This window comes from Amphichorda felina (assembly GCF_050947745.1).
Source record: "Amphichorda felina strain 45539 chromosome Unknown scaffold_1, whole genome shotgun sequence".
Lineage (NCBI taxonomy): Eukaryota > Fungi > Ascomycota > Sordariomycetes > Hypocreales > Bionectriaceae > Amphichorda > Amphichorda felina.
The window spans coordinates 4,382,167-4,399,397 of NW_028145049.1; the positions used below are offsets into that span (position 1 = coordinate 4,382,167).

The window sequence follows — 17,231 nt, forward strand, 5'->3', positions numbered from 1 at the left end:
TCGTTTGCCGTCCTAATCATCATAATCATGCTCGCATAATTCCAACAATCCCATGTCCCACAACTCCCTGAGCTAGCCCTGTCGTCGCATCATGAGTAACTAACCCCGTATACCAGAAAGCAACACGCGAATGCCGTAGCAGAAAAAAAAAGGCAGAAAAACGGAAGTGTGCACTTCACAGGTAGAAGCTATAACCCGACTTCGCCATGATAAACTCGCACCCTAGCTGCGCCTCCCTCTCGTGCTCCAGGAGCTCCTCCAGTATCGTCTCCCCGACATCGGTCTCGTCCGACAGCTTCTCCTTGACGTGAATGATGACTATCTTGAGGCCTTTGAGCTGGTGCTGCCCCTGGTCCTCACCGTCACCACTGCCGCTGGCGCCGCTGTTGTTGAGGAGCAGCGGAGTTTCGGCGTCCCGCAGCGACAGTTGGTGTGTCGGGGTTGAGGGGTGAGGCATCAACGACTCACCGGCGCGCCCGGCGGTCTTGCTGCTGCTGGTACTATCAACGGCGACGGATGAGGCAGCCGTGGCGGCGCCCTCCAGAGTGCCGAAAGTCCTGGGTGATACAGGCTCTTCGGGGTTGGGGTTCTCGTGGTGGACGTCCTCAGTGGCAGATTGCTTGGCTACGCTGCGAAGAGTGGGCCCGGCGTCGCTCAGGCGCTTGCGCTTCTTGGTCGACTCGTGAGGACCGGGGGTGGGTGTAGATGCGGGAGCGAGGCGAGCCTGGCGCGCGGCGCCAACCTCGATGGCCAAGGCGCGGAGCTCCTCAATGACGTAGACAGGCTTTAGGTGGCCAAAGAGGCGGTCATTACTGCGGCTGTCGTCGTAGCTGCACTCGATGAAGATGGCCGCGAGGCTGCCCGCAGCAATCTTGGGGGCAGCCTCCTGCCAGATGTACAAGTTGCGCGGGCTGAGTGACATGCTGTCGGGCTCGACGTCGCCAAAGATGAGTACCTCGCGGTGGTGCTCCTGGTCCTGGATAAAGTAGGCGCTCGAGTCATAGACGCATATTTTCTCTTTCTCACCCGCCGGCGATGCGTGCGACGAACCCGCGTTAGCACCACTGGCCAAGGTGGCCTGGCTCAGGAGGCTCTGGCGACGAGTCGTGGCCTGGGGCGTGGAGACGTGGTCACGCCGCGGCGTCGCCGCCAGCAGATGGGCGGCCGTGGTTGGGGTGGCAGCAGCGGCAGCGGCAGCGGCAGCGGCAGCGGCACAGTCCTGGCTGGGAAAGGGGAGGCCCGAGGCACTGGAGGCAGAACCACGATGGGAGTGTTTCTCTATGCAGTGACCGTGGCTGACGCCCCAGATCTTGATGAGCAGGCCGTCGCATATCTCGGAGTACCCCTTCCCCTCGCCGTCACCCAGGGCGGGGCTACCACCCTCGACGAGCCGGAGGTAGGTGATAAGACCAGCGCCATTGCTCTCATCGCTGAGGTTAGGCCAGATGATGTTGTTGAATATGTGAGTCTTGAAGGCGTGGATGGTGTCAGGGAGGCCGGCGAGCTTCTTGGGGCGGGCGCCGGGGGGACCGGCCGTGTTGATGACGAAGCCGGCGATGTGGTCAAGGTGGGGATGGGTGATGAGGTAGGCCTCGATGAGAGAACTGGTGATGTAGCCAGCGTTGGCCTCCGGGGAGCGGTGGGGGAGGGATAGGCCAGCAAAGGGTCCGCGCGTGAGGGTGTACGGGAGGTCGGTGGGTGGTGGGGAGGGGAGTGATTCGCGGAGGATGCGGGTGATGGCTGAGAGGTGGACGCCGGCGTCGACAGCGATGACAGAGCCTTTGCGCCAGTCCTGGTCAATAGAGCGGACGAGGAAGGCAGTCGTGTTTGATTCCTGGGGGCCGCCGCCGGAGCCCTGAAGTCGATGATTAGTGATGAGTCTACCTTGTAGGAGCCAATCAAGGCGGGTTCATGCGCCCAGCCGGGTAGGAGGACAAGAGAAGCTCCGACCAATTTGTTGATCTGTCACACCCCGAGACCAAGCCTGAGTGCTGACAAGTTGACAACAGACGAGTGGACTCACTAGGATAATCACCTGCAGCGCAGGCCTCGTCTCCTCCCCCATCCCTTCTGTCGCAATCGTCTGCCGGACGGTGACGCTCGCGACATCCGCTCGTCTACGCCGTGATGGATGCAGCGGTCAGTCAGGTATGAGGACAAAATGAGATTGTCGGTGTTGGGTGTCTCAAAGGAGTGGGTGCAGCTCGAGGGATGACGGTGATGACAACGAAGACGACGGTGACGATGATGGGATCGGTGGATGCCCCTCTGATCCTCCAGAGCCGGAGGCAGCGAAGCGGCGAGACAGTGGTTAACAGAACGCGCCAACAACGGGGGAGCACGTGACGGACGCGTGCAGCAGTCGCAGTTGCCTGTAGCAAGTCACACAGCAGGAGTAGGATCGGTCTTTCCTTAGGAGGCCGCGATGTCTCAGGCCGAGAGGCTCCAGGGAGTCCAGGCTGCGTGTCCAGAGTGAGACTTGGGAGACTGGGGAATGCGGCTCTCGGGGGCCAAGACGGTAGGCAACGTGTGATGGTGTGTTGCGCTGATCGGACCCCAGTCTGATATGCTGCTAGCTTGGCTGGTATATTACTATACGCTACCTGTTTAAAGTTCTGAGCTATCAGCCGTGGATGGTGAAGCAGCTCCTCACCTTGGGCCTTACCTTACACACCGAACACGTCGTGGGGCAACGGAGAATTCGTGAAACTGACAGGAACACGGGAGAAATAGCACCAAGTGGCAGGATCCGGGGGGAGGGTATTTATGAGCTGTGACATGGCATCATCACATCATTGATCAACGACTCGAAAAGGCCTCCGGCACCATGGATGGCGCCCCCAGCTTCCATCATGTGGACTGTTGGACTGGACGGTTGGACGGCTGGACAGTTGGACAATTGGAGCTTCGGGGACGCCGTTGGCATTTGCGACTTTGTCCCGCCACATGCTTGCAGCTTGCAGCCGCCGCCTGCATATATGCCTGCCCGCATCAATCCTGCATGCATATCCTCGCATACATCCGTCCTGTTGGTTCTCCTGTCGTCTGCCCCATCTTCTAGCTTGTGCGTATATATCGTACCTACTATTCGTAGTAAGCACCTAGCTTGCTTGCTGACTCGACGACCTCCACACCCGATCGGGGCTACTATCATACACATCATACTGCCAGAGTACGATAAGCTGAACCATGTCGTGTCACCCTGGAGAAGCTGTTGCCTTATTTACTCAATCATTGTCACCCAGGCTTGATCGGAATTTGCTCTCTAAAAAAAGTAAAGCTTTGTTAAGCAACCTAAAAAAAGACAATAAAACGCCCTTGTATGTATGTATGCCTATAAAAAAACAACAAGAGCCGATATGTGAATCTGCACTTGCACCGCCACGCTACCATGCTTTTTGATGAAAGAAAACGCCATCCGTGAAATGCCCTGAACTTTCAGTTCGTCTCGCTCAAAGAGAAACGCCATCGCTATGGTCCATTCGAGATCAATGCCCACTGTACTCCTGAACTTCCAGGTAAATCCCAACGAGCGAAACGCCAACGCTATGCTGCATTCAAAATGAGTGCCAGAGAGTATGTGTGTACATCTCTAAGCTCTTAGAGATGCAGAGACCGTGGGGAAATAAGAAACATAGGAAAAAAGACAAAGGGGAGATATGAGCCAGACGTAAAGAGAGACGAGACAAACCTCTCCCCCAACACTCCAGAGCGGTTGGAGCGGCTGCGCAGCGGGCCCAGGCCACTTGGCCGACAGGGCACCCGGCGCCACCGAGGCCCCGCTGTTAAATGCGCCAGGGCATTTACGAGCTCAGCTTCTAGACGCGCTGGTCCGGGTTCGAAGTCGAAGGGGCTTCGGAGGTCTAAGCCGGTCTGCTAATGCTGGGGCTGGGGGAATGCAGGCGCAGATTGGGCGTCCGACAGTCGGGCGCTCCGTCGAGATGGCTGCGGGACCCCCGAGGTTTGTTGTCGCTCGGGGGTACTCGGTCCCTTGTTGGCCTCCTGCTCGGCCTCGCTATCGTTTGGGGACGTTGTGATGCCAGTGAAAGTAAAGATATTAGTAGGACTAAAGAGGGAAGTGGGAGTAGAGAAAGTACCCCCCTGGGTGGTCACGTCCTGGTGGCCATACCCGAAGCCGGCGTCCCCTAGGCCCGGCCCCGAGATCCCAGCCTGATAGCTTGGGAGCCCCCCAGGAGTATACATCTGGAAGGCATTGGGCCCGGTGGGGTTGTAGGGGCCAAGTCTGGGGAAGCGCACCTCGGCCCAAAACTGGAGGTTGCCCCTGTGTATATCGATTGTGATCCTCTCGCTGGGATCCTTGTTCTTGTTATGCCTTTCGCGTGCCTCGGCGCGGCTCCTGTTCTGGTGCTCCAGATGATGCGTGATCATGGCGTATGAGAGCGTCTCCTCGTGCGTACGAGGCGCACTGCGCAGAGGGACGCCCGGCATCCAGGTGTTCTTAATGAACCAGGGGGAAAATGTCTGATGAATGACGTCCGCATCGGCACTGTCCCGCTCAAGGCGCATAGGGTTCTTCTTCTCCTTGGGCAAGTTGCGGTCCTCCGGTTGAAGCTTGCCGCTCTTATAGTCGTGGACCGCGTCAAAGCACTGCTCGAAGCACCACAGATGCATGAACCCGGCCACGTTGAAGGGGTCTCTGGTGCCGTCCGACGTCTTGACGGGGAACTCGTCAAAGGCCACCTGTAGCCAGCCGGGACCAATCTTGTTGTCCCTGGCTGGGCAGGACTCCCACATACACTGAATCGCGTGCTTGTTGGGGAGTCGGTGCTTGCACTGCGCCGGGTGGTTCTGGACCCAGAGGGTGAGCTCTCGTGGGTTCTGGTCGATGAACGTGCGGATCTGCTGGGCGGTGTACTTGCGGTAGTCGACGAGCCTGCCATCCCTGGTATAGCAGAACAGCGAAGGCTGGTCGACTGGACCCCATGTTTCGGGAACGTCGATCTCGTCCGGGTACGCTTCGATTGGGTTCCTGTCATTTTGCCTCCGTCTCTTGGTCGGCCTCTCGGGACTGACAGAGGAAGCTTTGAATGAACCCTGGTTCCTCCTATGGCTCCTCCGAAGCAGGGGAGCCGAATATCTTGAGGCAGTCGAACTGGTTGTAGTCGAGGGAGCTGGTGGCAGAGAGCGTCGAGCGTATGATTGCTGGGTGGTGGGCTGGAACACCGCGCTGCGATGAGAGCCGTAGGGAGGGACGTTTGTTTGCGGCATCTGGGTAGGTTCTGGGTAGCTAAACGCCGAGGATAAGCCCGAAAAGTCATCGTCGACAGCTAACCTTACGTCCGTATGAGGACATATGGCGGGCAAATTGGTGCCGTTCCCCGAGGGGTCGGCCTCGTAGGCATCAAAAAAACACAAGCTGCATGTTTTCGGGTCCTGCTGCGGTGGCATGCCAGAGCCTGTTGGGCCAAAGACTGCTGGTGACTCCTGTGGGGTCGGATCCTGGAAGTTCCAAGCGTTGTTCTGCGACGGTGATAGGTATTCGGACTGTTGCGAGGTGAGCCCGAGGCCGACGTTGGGTGCTGAGTCGCCCTGGGTTAGCAGCGCTGGGTTGAAGCACTCTGGGGTAGGATCGGCGACGGGTGCCAGGTTACCCCAGGCGAGTAGCGCCGAGTTGCTGAAGCTGTCTGTGTCCGAGTTGGTATGTTCAATGGGAGGGGAGAAATGGTTTGTCATGCTCTGGTAGTTGAAGTCGCCATTGTTGTCAAGGATGGAGGTGTCACCGATATCTGAGAAGAGAGTGTCGTCGAGGAACATAGGGTCCAGAGCGGCTTGGTCCCATGGGGGCTGCTCTTGGAAGAGCTCTTCAAAGTTGTCCATGTGTGGCAACAATGGGGAGAATGCGAAGGTGTCTATATATGTTTGGGATTGTCGTGAATAGGGTTGTGAGAATTGAACCTCAAGTGACAAACTACGGATGGGAAGAGCCATTATATGGGCCACGAGATATATGGAATAGAGGTATAGAATTGTCTTGTGTGTTCCGCATCGTTCAAGGCTCGCTTTGTTCATCTTAGGAGCAACAGTTGCCAAACGCCATAGCGGTGGCGGGAACGAGTTCAGTTCGACTCGAGAACAAGGGGTTTCAAAGAGCCATGTTTGGGTTTACAATAATAAGCATGGAAACAAAGAAGCTTAGATCGAGGATCCTCACGTCCTTGTCTACTGCCCGTTAGGGAATGGAGAAATACCTACAGCCGATTCGAGGCATGGATAGCCTTGTTCATTCCTTGTCCTCTAAGTGGAGATGTACATGGCAATAATATCCTGAGGTATGCAACGTTAGTCGTGAACTGCAACACTGAGGCCAACGTAAGAGTAGAAGATGGATGGGTAGTTCAGGAGAGTTAGATCATAGTTCTTTCGACATTGTGTTTCAGAACAGGTCTGTGTATGAGTCTTCATCATATGAAGAAAGGGTATTGGGTCACGAAACGAGAGTATAGGGAGAGAAGAAAAACTTACCAAGCGTCGTGGCCCGTTGAGCAAGGGCGACTTGCTCTTTGTGCTCAGACTGTCAGCGTGGCAGAGCCGCCATGGGCCGCGTGCCCTGGGGCTAGTCTATTGAATACGTTGAGGCTCTGCCAGGGCCATTTGGACCATCTGGATGGCTGACTGCATCTAATGGCGAGCTGGTGCCATGCATGTTCCAGAGGTTGAAGGAAGCATGGACAGTGTCAAAAAAGGTTGGGGGAAGAAATTCCCGTGGTGGTGGATAGGCGATCGGAAACCGGGATAAATACAGTCCCGTGATGCTCCACACCTGCCAGTTACTAATGCAAACCGCATAAAGCTGCAAGGCTGCAGGTCTTCTCGTATCTGGCGCACTCCCTGTCAATATGATGCCGGGTCTATCATCGTATACGGTGATATTATCGAGCCCTGAAATTGATCTGACAGGCGCTTATTGATATCATGTCAGTGCGGATACTGGTCTGCCTATCTGTCTGTAATATCCGTACTGGTATGCCCGAACGCGGACAGCAAGGATCAGCAGCAGAACCTCCAGGCTGGCTGTTACGCTCGGTGCAATCAGACGAAGGGCGCTCTATAGACATGGAAGACTTGCATGTACCTAGGCAGTACTAGTATCAGTGGAAGCAATCTACGAGCATTAGTAATAGCTAACAATTCTATACAAGTGCTGCACGAAGATAGTACACAACGAACGGACTTTGGGTGCTAGCTAGGTGGCTCTTACGTCACGGGATTCGATTGGAGGGGGCGGGAGGCCCAGCCGGGGGCTTCTGTTAGCGCTGAGGTGCCCCTACCAAATCCGTCCAACCGTCCCGTCCGCCCCAGGCCCATCCGTATCCGTCCGTCCTAGACTCTCAGGGACACTGTCGCTCGCTCACCAACTCTCTGCCTTCAACGTCGCCGCGGCCTTCTCTACCGGTCGAAGCTGGAACCTGGTTGAAGCTGTCGCCCGCCATGGCCGACTTCAACCCCGAGCTCCAGGCCAGGCTCGACGAGCTCCAACGAGATTTGGAGGTATGTCTCGGTCCTGCCCCTCACCACGCCGCCTCCCGCCTGTCGCCCGTCCCAGCCCGTCTCCAATGACCTCTGCTGACGCTTGAAATTACTAGGAGGGGGATATCACAGAAAAAGGGTGAGCGCGCTATTCTCCCGATTAAGCTCTGCCGTGTGCTGACCTCCTTCTCCTCAGCTACCAAAAAAAACGAGCCCAGCTACTCGCACAGTATTCCAGCGCCCCTCAACAGCCCCCCGAGCAACGAGGCGGCTTGCGCCTCCACGACCCTGATGCCTCGAAATACTATCCAGCCGACGGCCACCGGGCCTCGGTCTTTGCCTCCATGGGCGGCGATCCCTCAGGATCTGGCAGTCCCACTTCGCCAGTCTACCGCCCGGCTTCTGCGTATGGCGGTCCCCCACCCCTACAAGACTCCCCCGACATGAACCCAGCCGGCCTCTTGCGTCCCGGAGGTCCCATTGCAGAGCGCCCGGCGGCGCCGAAGCGCGACTCTTTGTTCCTGAACCTTGGGGCCAACGAGCAGGCCTCTAGAAGTGGAACCATGGTGTCAGGAGACTATGCCTTCAACCCCGAGCAGCATGGGGCCTATCCCGATCAGCGCCAGCAATACCCGCCCCCCAGCGCATATGATAGCCGAACGGCCACCCTCAGCGACTCTCAGGGGTTCTTCTCCGACTTTGCCGGCCAACAACACTACGATCAGGGCCAGACCCCTGCTTATGACGAATACGGAGCACCCCAGCGTTACTCGATGAACGACCCATTCTCTCCCACCGTCGCCGTGGCTCCTCCGATGCTCACAGCTAACGACCTGCCTCCCCCGGAGGCTCTCGAGTACCAGCTACCACTTGAGCCCCGCGAGGTGCCGTTTGCCATCCACGACCCTCACGATAGGAACACACCAATGTCCAAATTTGATAATATTGCAGCGGTTTTGAGACACAGGGCTAGGACCACAGCCAAAGTCCCCGCGTACTGGGTTCTGGATAGCAGGGGCAAAGAGATATCCTCTATCACCTGGGATAAGCTGGCAGCCAGAGCTGAAAAAGTCGCCCAGGTTATAAGGGACAAGAGCTCGCTGTACCGAGGGGACCGAGTAGCTCTAGTATACCGCGACTCCGAAGTTATCGACTTCGCCATTGCCTTGATGGGTTGCTTCATTGCTGGAGTGGTGGCGGTGCCCATCAATGACCTGCAAGACTATCAGCGACTCAACTTCATCTTGACCTCAACTCAGGCGCATCTTGCCCTAACAACGGATAACAACCTCAAGGCATTCCAGCGTGATATTACGACGCAGAAGTTGACATGGCCCAAGGGAGTCGAGTGGTGGAAGACAAATGAGTTTGGAAGCTATCACCCTAAGAAGAAAGATGATGCTCCTCCTTTGTCTGTCCCCGACTTGGCCTACATCGAGTTTTCCCGAGCACCTACTGGTGACTTGCGCGGAGTTGTTCTCAGCCACCGGACCATTATGCACCAGATGGCATGCCTGAGTGCCGTTATATCAACCATCCCGCGCAACGGACCAGGAGACACTTTCAACCCCTCGCTGCGCGACAAGAATGGCAAGCTCATCGGTGGGGGCGCTAGCAGCGAGATTCTCCTCTCTTACCTGGATCCGCGACAGGGCATTGGGATGATCCTCGGGGTCTTATTGACAGTCTATGGTGGGCATACGACGGTGTGGTTTGACAGCAAGGCCGTTGACTTGCCTGGGCTTTACGCTCATCTCATCACCAAGTACAAGGCGACCATCACCATTGCCGATTATCCAGGTCTGAAGCGAGCAGTCTACAACTATCTACAAGACCCCATGACAACGAGGAACTTCAAAAAGGGAATAGAGCCCAACTTCCAGGCGATTAAGCTGTGTCTGATTGACACTCTGACGGTCGACAGCGAATTCCACGAGGTTCTGGCGGATAGGTGGCTGCGACCCCTTCGAAACTCCAGGGCACGCGAAGCCGTAGCGCCAATGCTCTGCCTCCCCGAGCATGGCGGCATGGTTATCAGCGTCCGGGACTGGCTCGGAGGCGAGGAACGCATGGGCGTTCCCCTGAAGCTTGATCTTGGATCTGAAGGTGAATCCGAGCAAGAGGACGAAGCCAAGGAGGACGAGAAGAAGCCATCAAATGGCTTTGGAAGTCTACTGGGTGGCGGAACTACGACGACCAAAGAACAGAGATCTAAGACTGAAGTGAACGAGGTCCTCCTCGACCGTGAGGCGCTCAAGACGAACGAGGTGGTGGTTCTCGCTGTCGGAGACGAGGCCAGGAAAAAGGCCTCGGCCGAACTGGGGGCTGTAAGGGTGGGCGCTTTTGGATTCCCCATCCCAGACGCCACCCTTGCTGTGGTCGATCCAGAGTCAGGCCTGCTAGCCTCTGCCCACTCCGTGGGCGAGATCTGGGTTGATTCTCCGTCTCTCTCCGGTGGCTTTTGGGCACAGCCTAGGAACACAGAGGCCATTTTCCACGCCCGCCCCTACAAGTTTGAGCCTGGTGAGCCGACGCCCACAGCGGTCGAGCCCGAGTTCCTTCGCACAGGCCTTCTCGGTACCGTAATCCAAGGCAAGGTCTTTGTTCTTGGACTGTATGAAGACCGCCTCCGGCAGAAGGTGGAATGGGTCGAGCATGGCCATGAAGTCGCCGAGTACAGACACTTCTTTGTCCAGCACATTGTGGTCAGCATTGTCAAGAATGTACCCAAGATTTACGACTGTTCAGCGTTTGACGTGTTCGTCAACGACGAGCATCTGCCCGTGGTGGTCGTCGAGACGGCTGCTGCATCAACAGAGCCGGTGACATCTGGTGGGCCACCAAGACAGCCCGACACGGCCCTGTTGGACTCCCTAGCGGAGCGCTGTATGGAGGTCCTTATGCAGGAGCATCATCTCCGCCTCTACTGCGTCATGATAACGGCGCCAAACTCACTGCCGCGGGTGATCAAGAACGGTCGGCGCGAGATAGGAAACATGCTGTGCCGTCGAGAGTTTGAACTCGGCAATCTGCCATGCGTGCACGTAAAATTCGGCGTGGAGCATGCCGTTCTCAACCTGCCCGTTGGCATCGACCCCATGGGTGGTATCTGGTCCCAGCTATCGTCCGACTCGAGGGCCGACATTCTCGCCCCCGCTGACAAGCAGTACTCTGGTATCGACCGGCGAGAGGTGGTGATTGACGACAGAACGTCGACTCCACTAAATAATTTTGCCTGTATCACCGACCTCATCCAGTGGCGTGTGGCGAGGCAACCCGAGGAGCTCTCCTACTGTACCATTGATGGCAGGGGACGTGAGGGCAAAGGCATCACTTGGAAGAAGTTTGACACAAGAGTCTCCTCCGTGGCCATGTACCTAAAGAACAAGGTCAAGGTGCGTCCCGGCGACCATCTGATCCTCATGTACACGCATTCGGAAGACTTCATCTTTGCGGTCCATGCATGCATCAATCTTGGTGCTGTCGTGATCCCCATGGCACCGCTGGACCAGAATCGCCTCAGCGAAGATGTCCCTGCGTACCTGCACATCATATCAGATTACAACGTCAAGGCTGTGCTGGTGAACCATGACGTGGATCACCTGCTCAAAACCAAGCCTGTGGCCAGTCACATCAAGCAATCCGCCCAGGTCCTCAAGATTTCCATCCCGAATACGTACAACACCAGCAAGCCACCGAAGCAGAGCAATGGCCTGCGCGACCTGGGACTAACCATCGACCCCGCGTGGATCCGACCCGGGTATCCCGTCATTGTCTGGACTTACTGGACTCCTGACCAGCGACGCATTGCAGTCCAGCTTGGCCACGATACCATCATGGGCATGTGCAAGGTTCAGAAGGAGACTTGCCAGATGACGAGTTCGAGGCCTGTCCTTGGCTGCGTACGAAGTACGACGGGCCTGGGCTTTATCCACTCATGTCTCATGGGCATCTACATCGGTACACCCACATACCTCCTATCTCCCGTCGAGTTTGCACAGAACCCCATGTCGCTATTCGTCACGCTGTCGAGATACAAGATCAAGGATACGTACGCCACGCCGCAGATGCTGGACCACGCCATGGCGTCCATGCAAGCCAAGGGCTTTACTCTGCACGAGCTGAAGAACATGATGATCACGGCTGATGGACGGCCGAGAGTGGATGTGTTCCAGAAGGTCAGATTGCACTTTGCGGCAGCTGGCCTCGACAGGACCGCCATCAACACTGTATACTCCCACGTGCTGAACCCCATGGTGGCCTCACGGTCCTACATGTGCATCGAGCCAATCGAGTTGTGGCTGGATATGAGAGCCCTTCGCCGCGGGTTGGTGATGCCCGTCGATCCAGAGTCGGATCCCGAGGCACTCCTGGTGCAGGACTCAGGCATGGTTCCCGTATCCACACAGATTGCCATTGTCAACCCCGAGAGCCGGGTGCACTGCCACGAGGGGGAGTACGGCGAGATCTGGGTCGACTCCGAGGCCTGCGTCAAGTCATTCTACGGCTCCAAGGACGCCTTTGATGCCGAGCGGTTCGATGGGCGCACCGTGGATGGAGACCCGAACGTGCAGTATGTCCGGACAGGAGATTTGGGCTTCTTGCACAACATCAGCCGACCGATCGGTCCTGGCGGCGCCCAGGTGGACATGCAGGTGCTGTTTGTCCTTGGCAGCATTGGCGAGACGTTTGAGATCAATGGACTGAGCCACTTCCCCATGGATATCGAATTCTCCGTGGAGCGCTGTCATCGCAATATTGTTCAAGGTGGCTGGTAAGTGCTTTGGGTAATATTCTAACAAGACATGAACTAACGTATTCGCAGCGCCGTATTCCAGGCTGGCGGGCTGGTTGTCGTGTTGGTTGAAGTGAATCGCAAGTCCTATCTTGCGTCGCTAGTGCCCGTGATTGTCAATGCCATCCTGATGGAGCACCAGATCATTGTCGACATTGTCGCTTTTGTCAACAAGGGCGACTTCCCCCGGTCAAGGCTCGGCGAGAAGCAGCGCGGCAAACTTCTGGCTGGCTGGGTGACGCGCAAGATGCGCACCATCGCGCAGTTTGCCATCCGCGACGTTGACCTCGGCGCAATGGGAGAGTCTGGCAGCGGTGGAGACGGCACGCCAACAATGGTCAGGAATTCGATGCTCAGCGCCCACAGCTCCGGCGGTGCTGTCGGGACGACGAGCCTGAGGAATTTGGAGCAGGCCCCCAGGATTCTCGAGCACGATGAGTTCGAGCAGCAGATGGACCGCATGGGTGGCATGACGGAGGAGCCCATGCAGATGCCAGACGACCGGCAGAACCCACCGAGGGACTACCTAGGCATGTCAGAGAATCGCCAAGCACCGGCTGCACCCTCGCACGCCCAGAACCAGCCAGATCGGGACAGCCGCGGGTTCGAGCTCCCGAGCTTCGACCGGTTCAGCACGCCTGGTCCGCCGCAGGTGGGGCCCAAACCAGCAAGGGTGACATCTGGGGAAAGCCAAGCGCCGCCTCAGATCCGACTCCCCGGCGTTGATGGACGGGAGGACCTGGACTTTTGGTCAGGGGACGCTAAGGGCGAGGATAACTCGTGGGAAGCGGACGCCATCATGCACATGAACCTCACGGGCGATATGGGCGGCCCCAGGTGACGGGCATAAGGCGAGTTCCTTGTTGGATAGGTAGCTTGGATGGGTGGTTCGAGGAGGATGCATTACATCGTCGTATGCGTATATTGTGAGCCGGAGTTGGGAAACACGGGAAAAGGGGCTTGGTTTGCATCGCGATCCTCCTGCACTAGCAGATATGTACGCCGTATCACGACACGATCTTGGTAGAAGTAATTTTCTAGAATCATGGAAACGAAACATTTTCAAAGCTTCATCCCAACTTGGCGCCTGCGGGCGCTACCCATTGCTCAAGGCTGTGCTTGTTGGCCAGTCATCTAGTCTCGACATGTCAGGGTTCTCGTTGGCTCCGTCAGCGTGTAGTAAGCACGCCGAGTGGACGGGGTGGTCCATTGCCGATCGGTCCTCCAGAATGCCGAGCGGGATATACCTTCTGATGATATCGGCGTCCTCTGGTGTCTGACGCTCGAACAGCAACCTGAAGGTGACGCCCGCCATGTGCGCGTGCCGACTCTGCTCCGCCAGCCCTCTGAGGCAGAGGACCAGGGTCGACCGCAGATGCTCCAGCGAGTCGGCTGCCTCATGGAACACCGCCATCTGCCTCCCACTCTTGGCTTTCATGACGATGTTGGCCAATGTACACAGAGGGTAGGTCATGTACGTGTCACAAAACTCGAATGAGTGCCGCAGGTAGTAGAGCCGGATTACCGTTTCCAGCCGTATCACCGCATGGGACAGCGTTTCGGCTGCCGTCTTTCGGGCGGTGACCCAGATCTCATCTTTGTCCGCTATGGCTGGCCCTTTGGGCTTAAGGATTTGGATCTGTGACATGCGTATGAGCACTACATAATATTCCATACTATATCCGCGGTTAGATTTCCTATCTTTACAGGATCGCCATGTTATATGATCTTGGCCTGTTCGGAAAAGATCCGACACACGCCCAAGACAGCCGTCTCAGAAGAGGGACATGTACATACTGCAGGTTGAACTGGGAAGGCCATATGATGTTTTCTGGCTGTAGGGCTGTCGGAAGCGAGGTGAACCATATCTCGAGCTGTTCGTGGAAATCGAAATAGTCGTCGGCGGGTATCACAGCGGGACCGTGACCACTGTAGGTGACGAAACCTAGGTTGTTGGTGATAACGCGCAAGTTGGACCAGGCCATGAACAAGTGCCCGTGGGCCATGGTGAAGCGGGTTTCGTCAAGCGGGTACTGCATGTGAATTTCGCCAAACCATGTCGAGTTCTCGTTGGGGTCGGGGAGAGGCACAACGGGAGGATTTCGTATTACGGGGGGCTTATGAAAATGGTAGCCCGGGACCCTATCCAGATTTCGTGTTAGCCTATCTTATTACTCCCGGTCAGTTTATTCTATGCCTACACTGCCCAGCGGTAGATGCTCCAGGAGGTGAAGAGTCTTGCTCTGCTTAGCTGCTCATCTCGCACGAGTACGTCAGCCCCAAAGAGTCCCATTGCTTGCCCCATGGAGATAGCCTGGAGAAGGTAGATGCGACCCGGGTGATCCAAACTATTGTGGGTGTATATCACGTTCAGCAACACGGCCGCTTGTACGTTTACCAGGTTGGCCTTGCCCACTTCCATTTCCCAGAGGCGCTTAGTCTCGGCAAGGAAGCGGTAAGGGAGGCCTGCTGAATCCCAGTACCTGCTGCGATTTGGGATGGCGTGATGGCAAAGCTAGATTCGGGATCCGGTTAGACAGGGGCAGGGCGAAAAGGGGTTGCTCCATACACAGGCTTCGGCCATAACGGCATTGACAAGCAACGGTGAGCAGAAACGATCATCGCCGTCGACCATGGCTTCAAGGAAGGTGTCCTTCTGAAAGACGGGGTACGCGGGATACCCGTGAAGGAAATAGGCCGCGAGGAGAGCCATGAACAAGTCATTGTCTGAGATGACAGACGTCCACTTGGCGACATCGACAGCAGGCAGAAGGGGGTCAACATGCTTTACCGCATGGTACGGCTTCAAATAGGGCAGAGAGTAGTGGCTAGCCAAGTTCCGAGTCTGTCGTTGCTGCCGTTGTTGGCCCCCCTGGTATAATGGTTGGCCTTGTTGTCGTTCTTGGTCTCGGCCTTGATCCTCGATGTAGAGCACCTCGTAGAGTATTGAGCAGAGGTACGCGTTGTTGGACCGGGTGATGGCGAGGGGCATTGTTGCGCGGTATGGAAACTCGTATCGGAGGCGCGTCTCGGACACGAGGGACATCTGGAGGAGGAGGTCGCCGTCCTTGATCTGACGCACAACAGTCGTGACGGTGGCGCCCAGCCTGATGCGTCGAAGGACTTCTAGACCTTGGTTCTCGGGGAGGTCGCGTAGGTATTGGTAAAGCTCCTTGTAGATGTCGGTTTCTCCTCGGGTCTCATCACATTTTCTCTTGAGGGCCTGTAAGTAGGTCTCTGAGGGCGAAGCTGACGCGTAGTGGCATTCAGAGGCGTGTTTTACGCATGCCATGCATCTAGGTCGATCACCAGAGCACTACTCAATGCCGCTAGGTTAGCACTTCCGTTGCCGTGGCCGTCCCGGATACAGACCCAAGGACGATTCTGGCGGGCATGTACTTTGATCCGTCGTCTTCGGCATGCTTCGCAAGCAACTCTAGTCATTTGTCTTCGCGGCAGAAGTGGCACTGGTGGCTTCAAGGTCGGGAGAGAATGTGAAGAAGGGAGAGGAGTCTGGGCATCAGCAACACGCAGTGGTGCAAAGCCCAAAGGGCTTGCGGACGAGCTCGAAGTCGAATCGGACAGGGCAGGCCGTGTGTTCTCGGATGGCAGGATCGGGGGCAGCGGACGGTATCGAGGTCGGGCGTTAGGTTCGACTAGATGATCTGAATCCATGGTTGAAGAAAGATGAGAGAGGGGTGGGAGCTAGGGGACTGGGGGAGGATCAAAGGAGGAAAAAAGGAAAAGAAGACTCCTGTCCCATATCTGCAGGCGTGTTGGATAACAACGCTTAATTGACCGGCCACCGGGTCAGCTCGGCCTGCCTGACTACACCTTGTAGGTAGGTAGTATCTCTAGAGGTAGTGTAGTGTCAGTGTTGTGTGGTGGCAGGGCTTATGTGTGTTCCATCCCATTGCAACTCAGATCTCCCCCTGAACTTGCGGGACTCGCCCACAACGACAACCATAACAAACCACAACCCGTAGAAGGCAAACAAGTATGTATTGTTCGAAAAACTGCCATTGCCTATAAGCAGGTCGGTACCAACTTGAAAGTACGAACACACGGAGTAAGTATTCCTTGAAAGACATTACTCCACTATTATGTGTCCGTCCAGGCAAATCATACCTTAGCACTACATTGCGCAGTGCTGGCGTTGGTTGGTCTACACATTTGTTAATACCAAATGCCAACCCCGCAAGTCATAATTATACCTGCACAAATCACCGTTGCCCATGGGTCGGCAGCTTGAAGGAGCGAGAGCGTAAATCTCAAGTTCAGTCCCCGGATGAAGACTCGGATCTCGATTAGATCCAGCGAACCCAAAGTCGTAGCGAACATCGATACACATCTAAACCAGACGCCATACTAGCCTGGTAACAGCTGAGGCGTTGAGGTTTGCCAAGGTAACTTCTTGCTGAGCCTTGCCGGGCCTTGCCGACCCAGCTCAACACTTGATGGGGTGCCGTAACTCAGTGGAAGTGACCAAGTCTTAGTACCTATAGGAAGTCTGCCAGATAGATGGGAGAGCGTTCCTCCCAGACGAGCAAGCCAAGAGACTGATGATGATATAGGTACCGATTGCCGTTGACGTCAATATGAGTGAAATGCCAAAATGCTCCTGCCTAAGATGATACCAGTAAGCGTGTTCTGAGGTGACGATGGGAGTCTTGCCTGACCACCTGGTAGTACGCGCGCTACCTGACAGGCAGTATACAGTACCTCTATCAGGCAGTATACCAGGTAGGTAGGTAAGGGGTTGGGGGTCCCGGCCTTCTCCAAGCTGCTTGCCAACCCAAACCGCCACCAACTGCCGTTGCCAAGGGCTAGAGGTATGGGGACCCGGCGCTCGCAGGTGCCGCAGGTAAGCTAGAAAGTCCATACCAGCATTTATGTGGAGGCTGCGGTGGGAGGTGGAAGAAGCAAGGAGCGATACAGCTTGTCGTGT

At 56.3% G+C, this 17,231-nt stretch overlaps 4 protein-coding genes across 4 annotated transcripts; 1 reads left to right on the top strand and 3 right to left on the bottom strand.

Moving 5' to 3' along the window:
* Positions 1-175: 175 nt before the first annotated feature.
* Positions 176-2,065, bottom strand: PDE1 (3',5'-cyclic-nucleotide phosphodiesterase PDE1; the record flags this gene model as incomplete). Its single annotated transcript, XM_083190922.1, has 2 exons — positions 176-1,855; positions 2,024-2,065. The coding sequence occupies 2 exons, from the start codon at positions 2,063-2,065 to the stop codon at positions 176-178; spliced, it is 1,722 nt and encodes a 573-aa protein (XP_083054781.1).
* A 1,811-nt stretch (positions 2,066-3,876) lies between these two features.
* On the bottom strand, positions 3,877-5,838 carry ACO1O0_001436 (uncharacterized protein; the record flags this gene model as incomplete). The annotated part of the gene is made up of 1 exon (XM_083190923.1): positions 3,877-5,838. The coding sequence occupies one exon, from the start codon at positions 5,836-5,838 to the stop codon at positions 3,877-3,879; it is 1,962 nt and encodes a 653-aa protein (XP_083054782.1).
* Positions 5,839-7,449: 1,611 nt separating this feature from the next.
* ACO1O0_001437 (uncharacterized protein) lies at positions 7,450-13,124 on the top strand (the record flags this gene model as incomplete). The annotated part of the gene is made up of 3 exons (XM_083190924.1): positions 7,450-7,509; positions 7,707-12,262; positions 12,314-13,124. 3 exons carry the CDS (start codon positions 7,450-7,452, stop codon positions 13,122-13,124), a joined length of 5,427 nt encoding a protein of 1,808 aa, XP_083054783.1.
* A 255-nt stretch (positions 13,125-13,379) lies between these two features.
* Positions 13,380-15,575, bottom strand: ACO1O0_001438 (fungal specific transcription factor domain-containing protein; the record flags this gene model as incomplete). The annotated part of the gene is made up of 4 exons (XM_083190925.1): positions 13,380-13,922; positions 14,077-14,425; positions 14,485-14,798; positions 14,853-15,575. The coding sequence occupies 4 exons, from the start codon at positions 15,573-15,575 to the stop codon at positions 13,380-13,382; spliced, it is 1,929 nt and encodes a 642-aa protein (XP_083054784.1).
* Between the last annotated feature and the right edge of the window lie 1,656 nt (positions 15,576-17,231).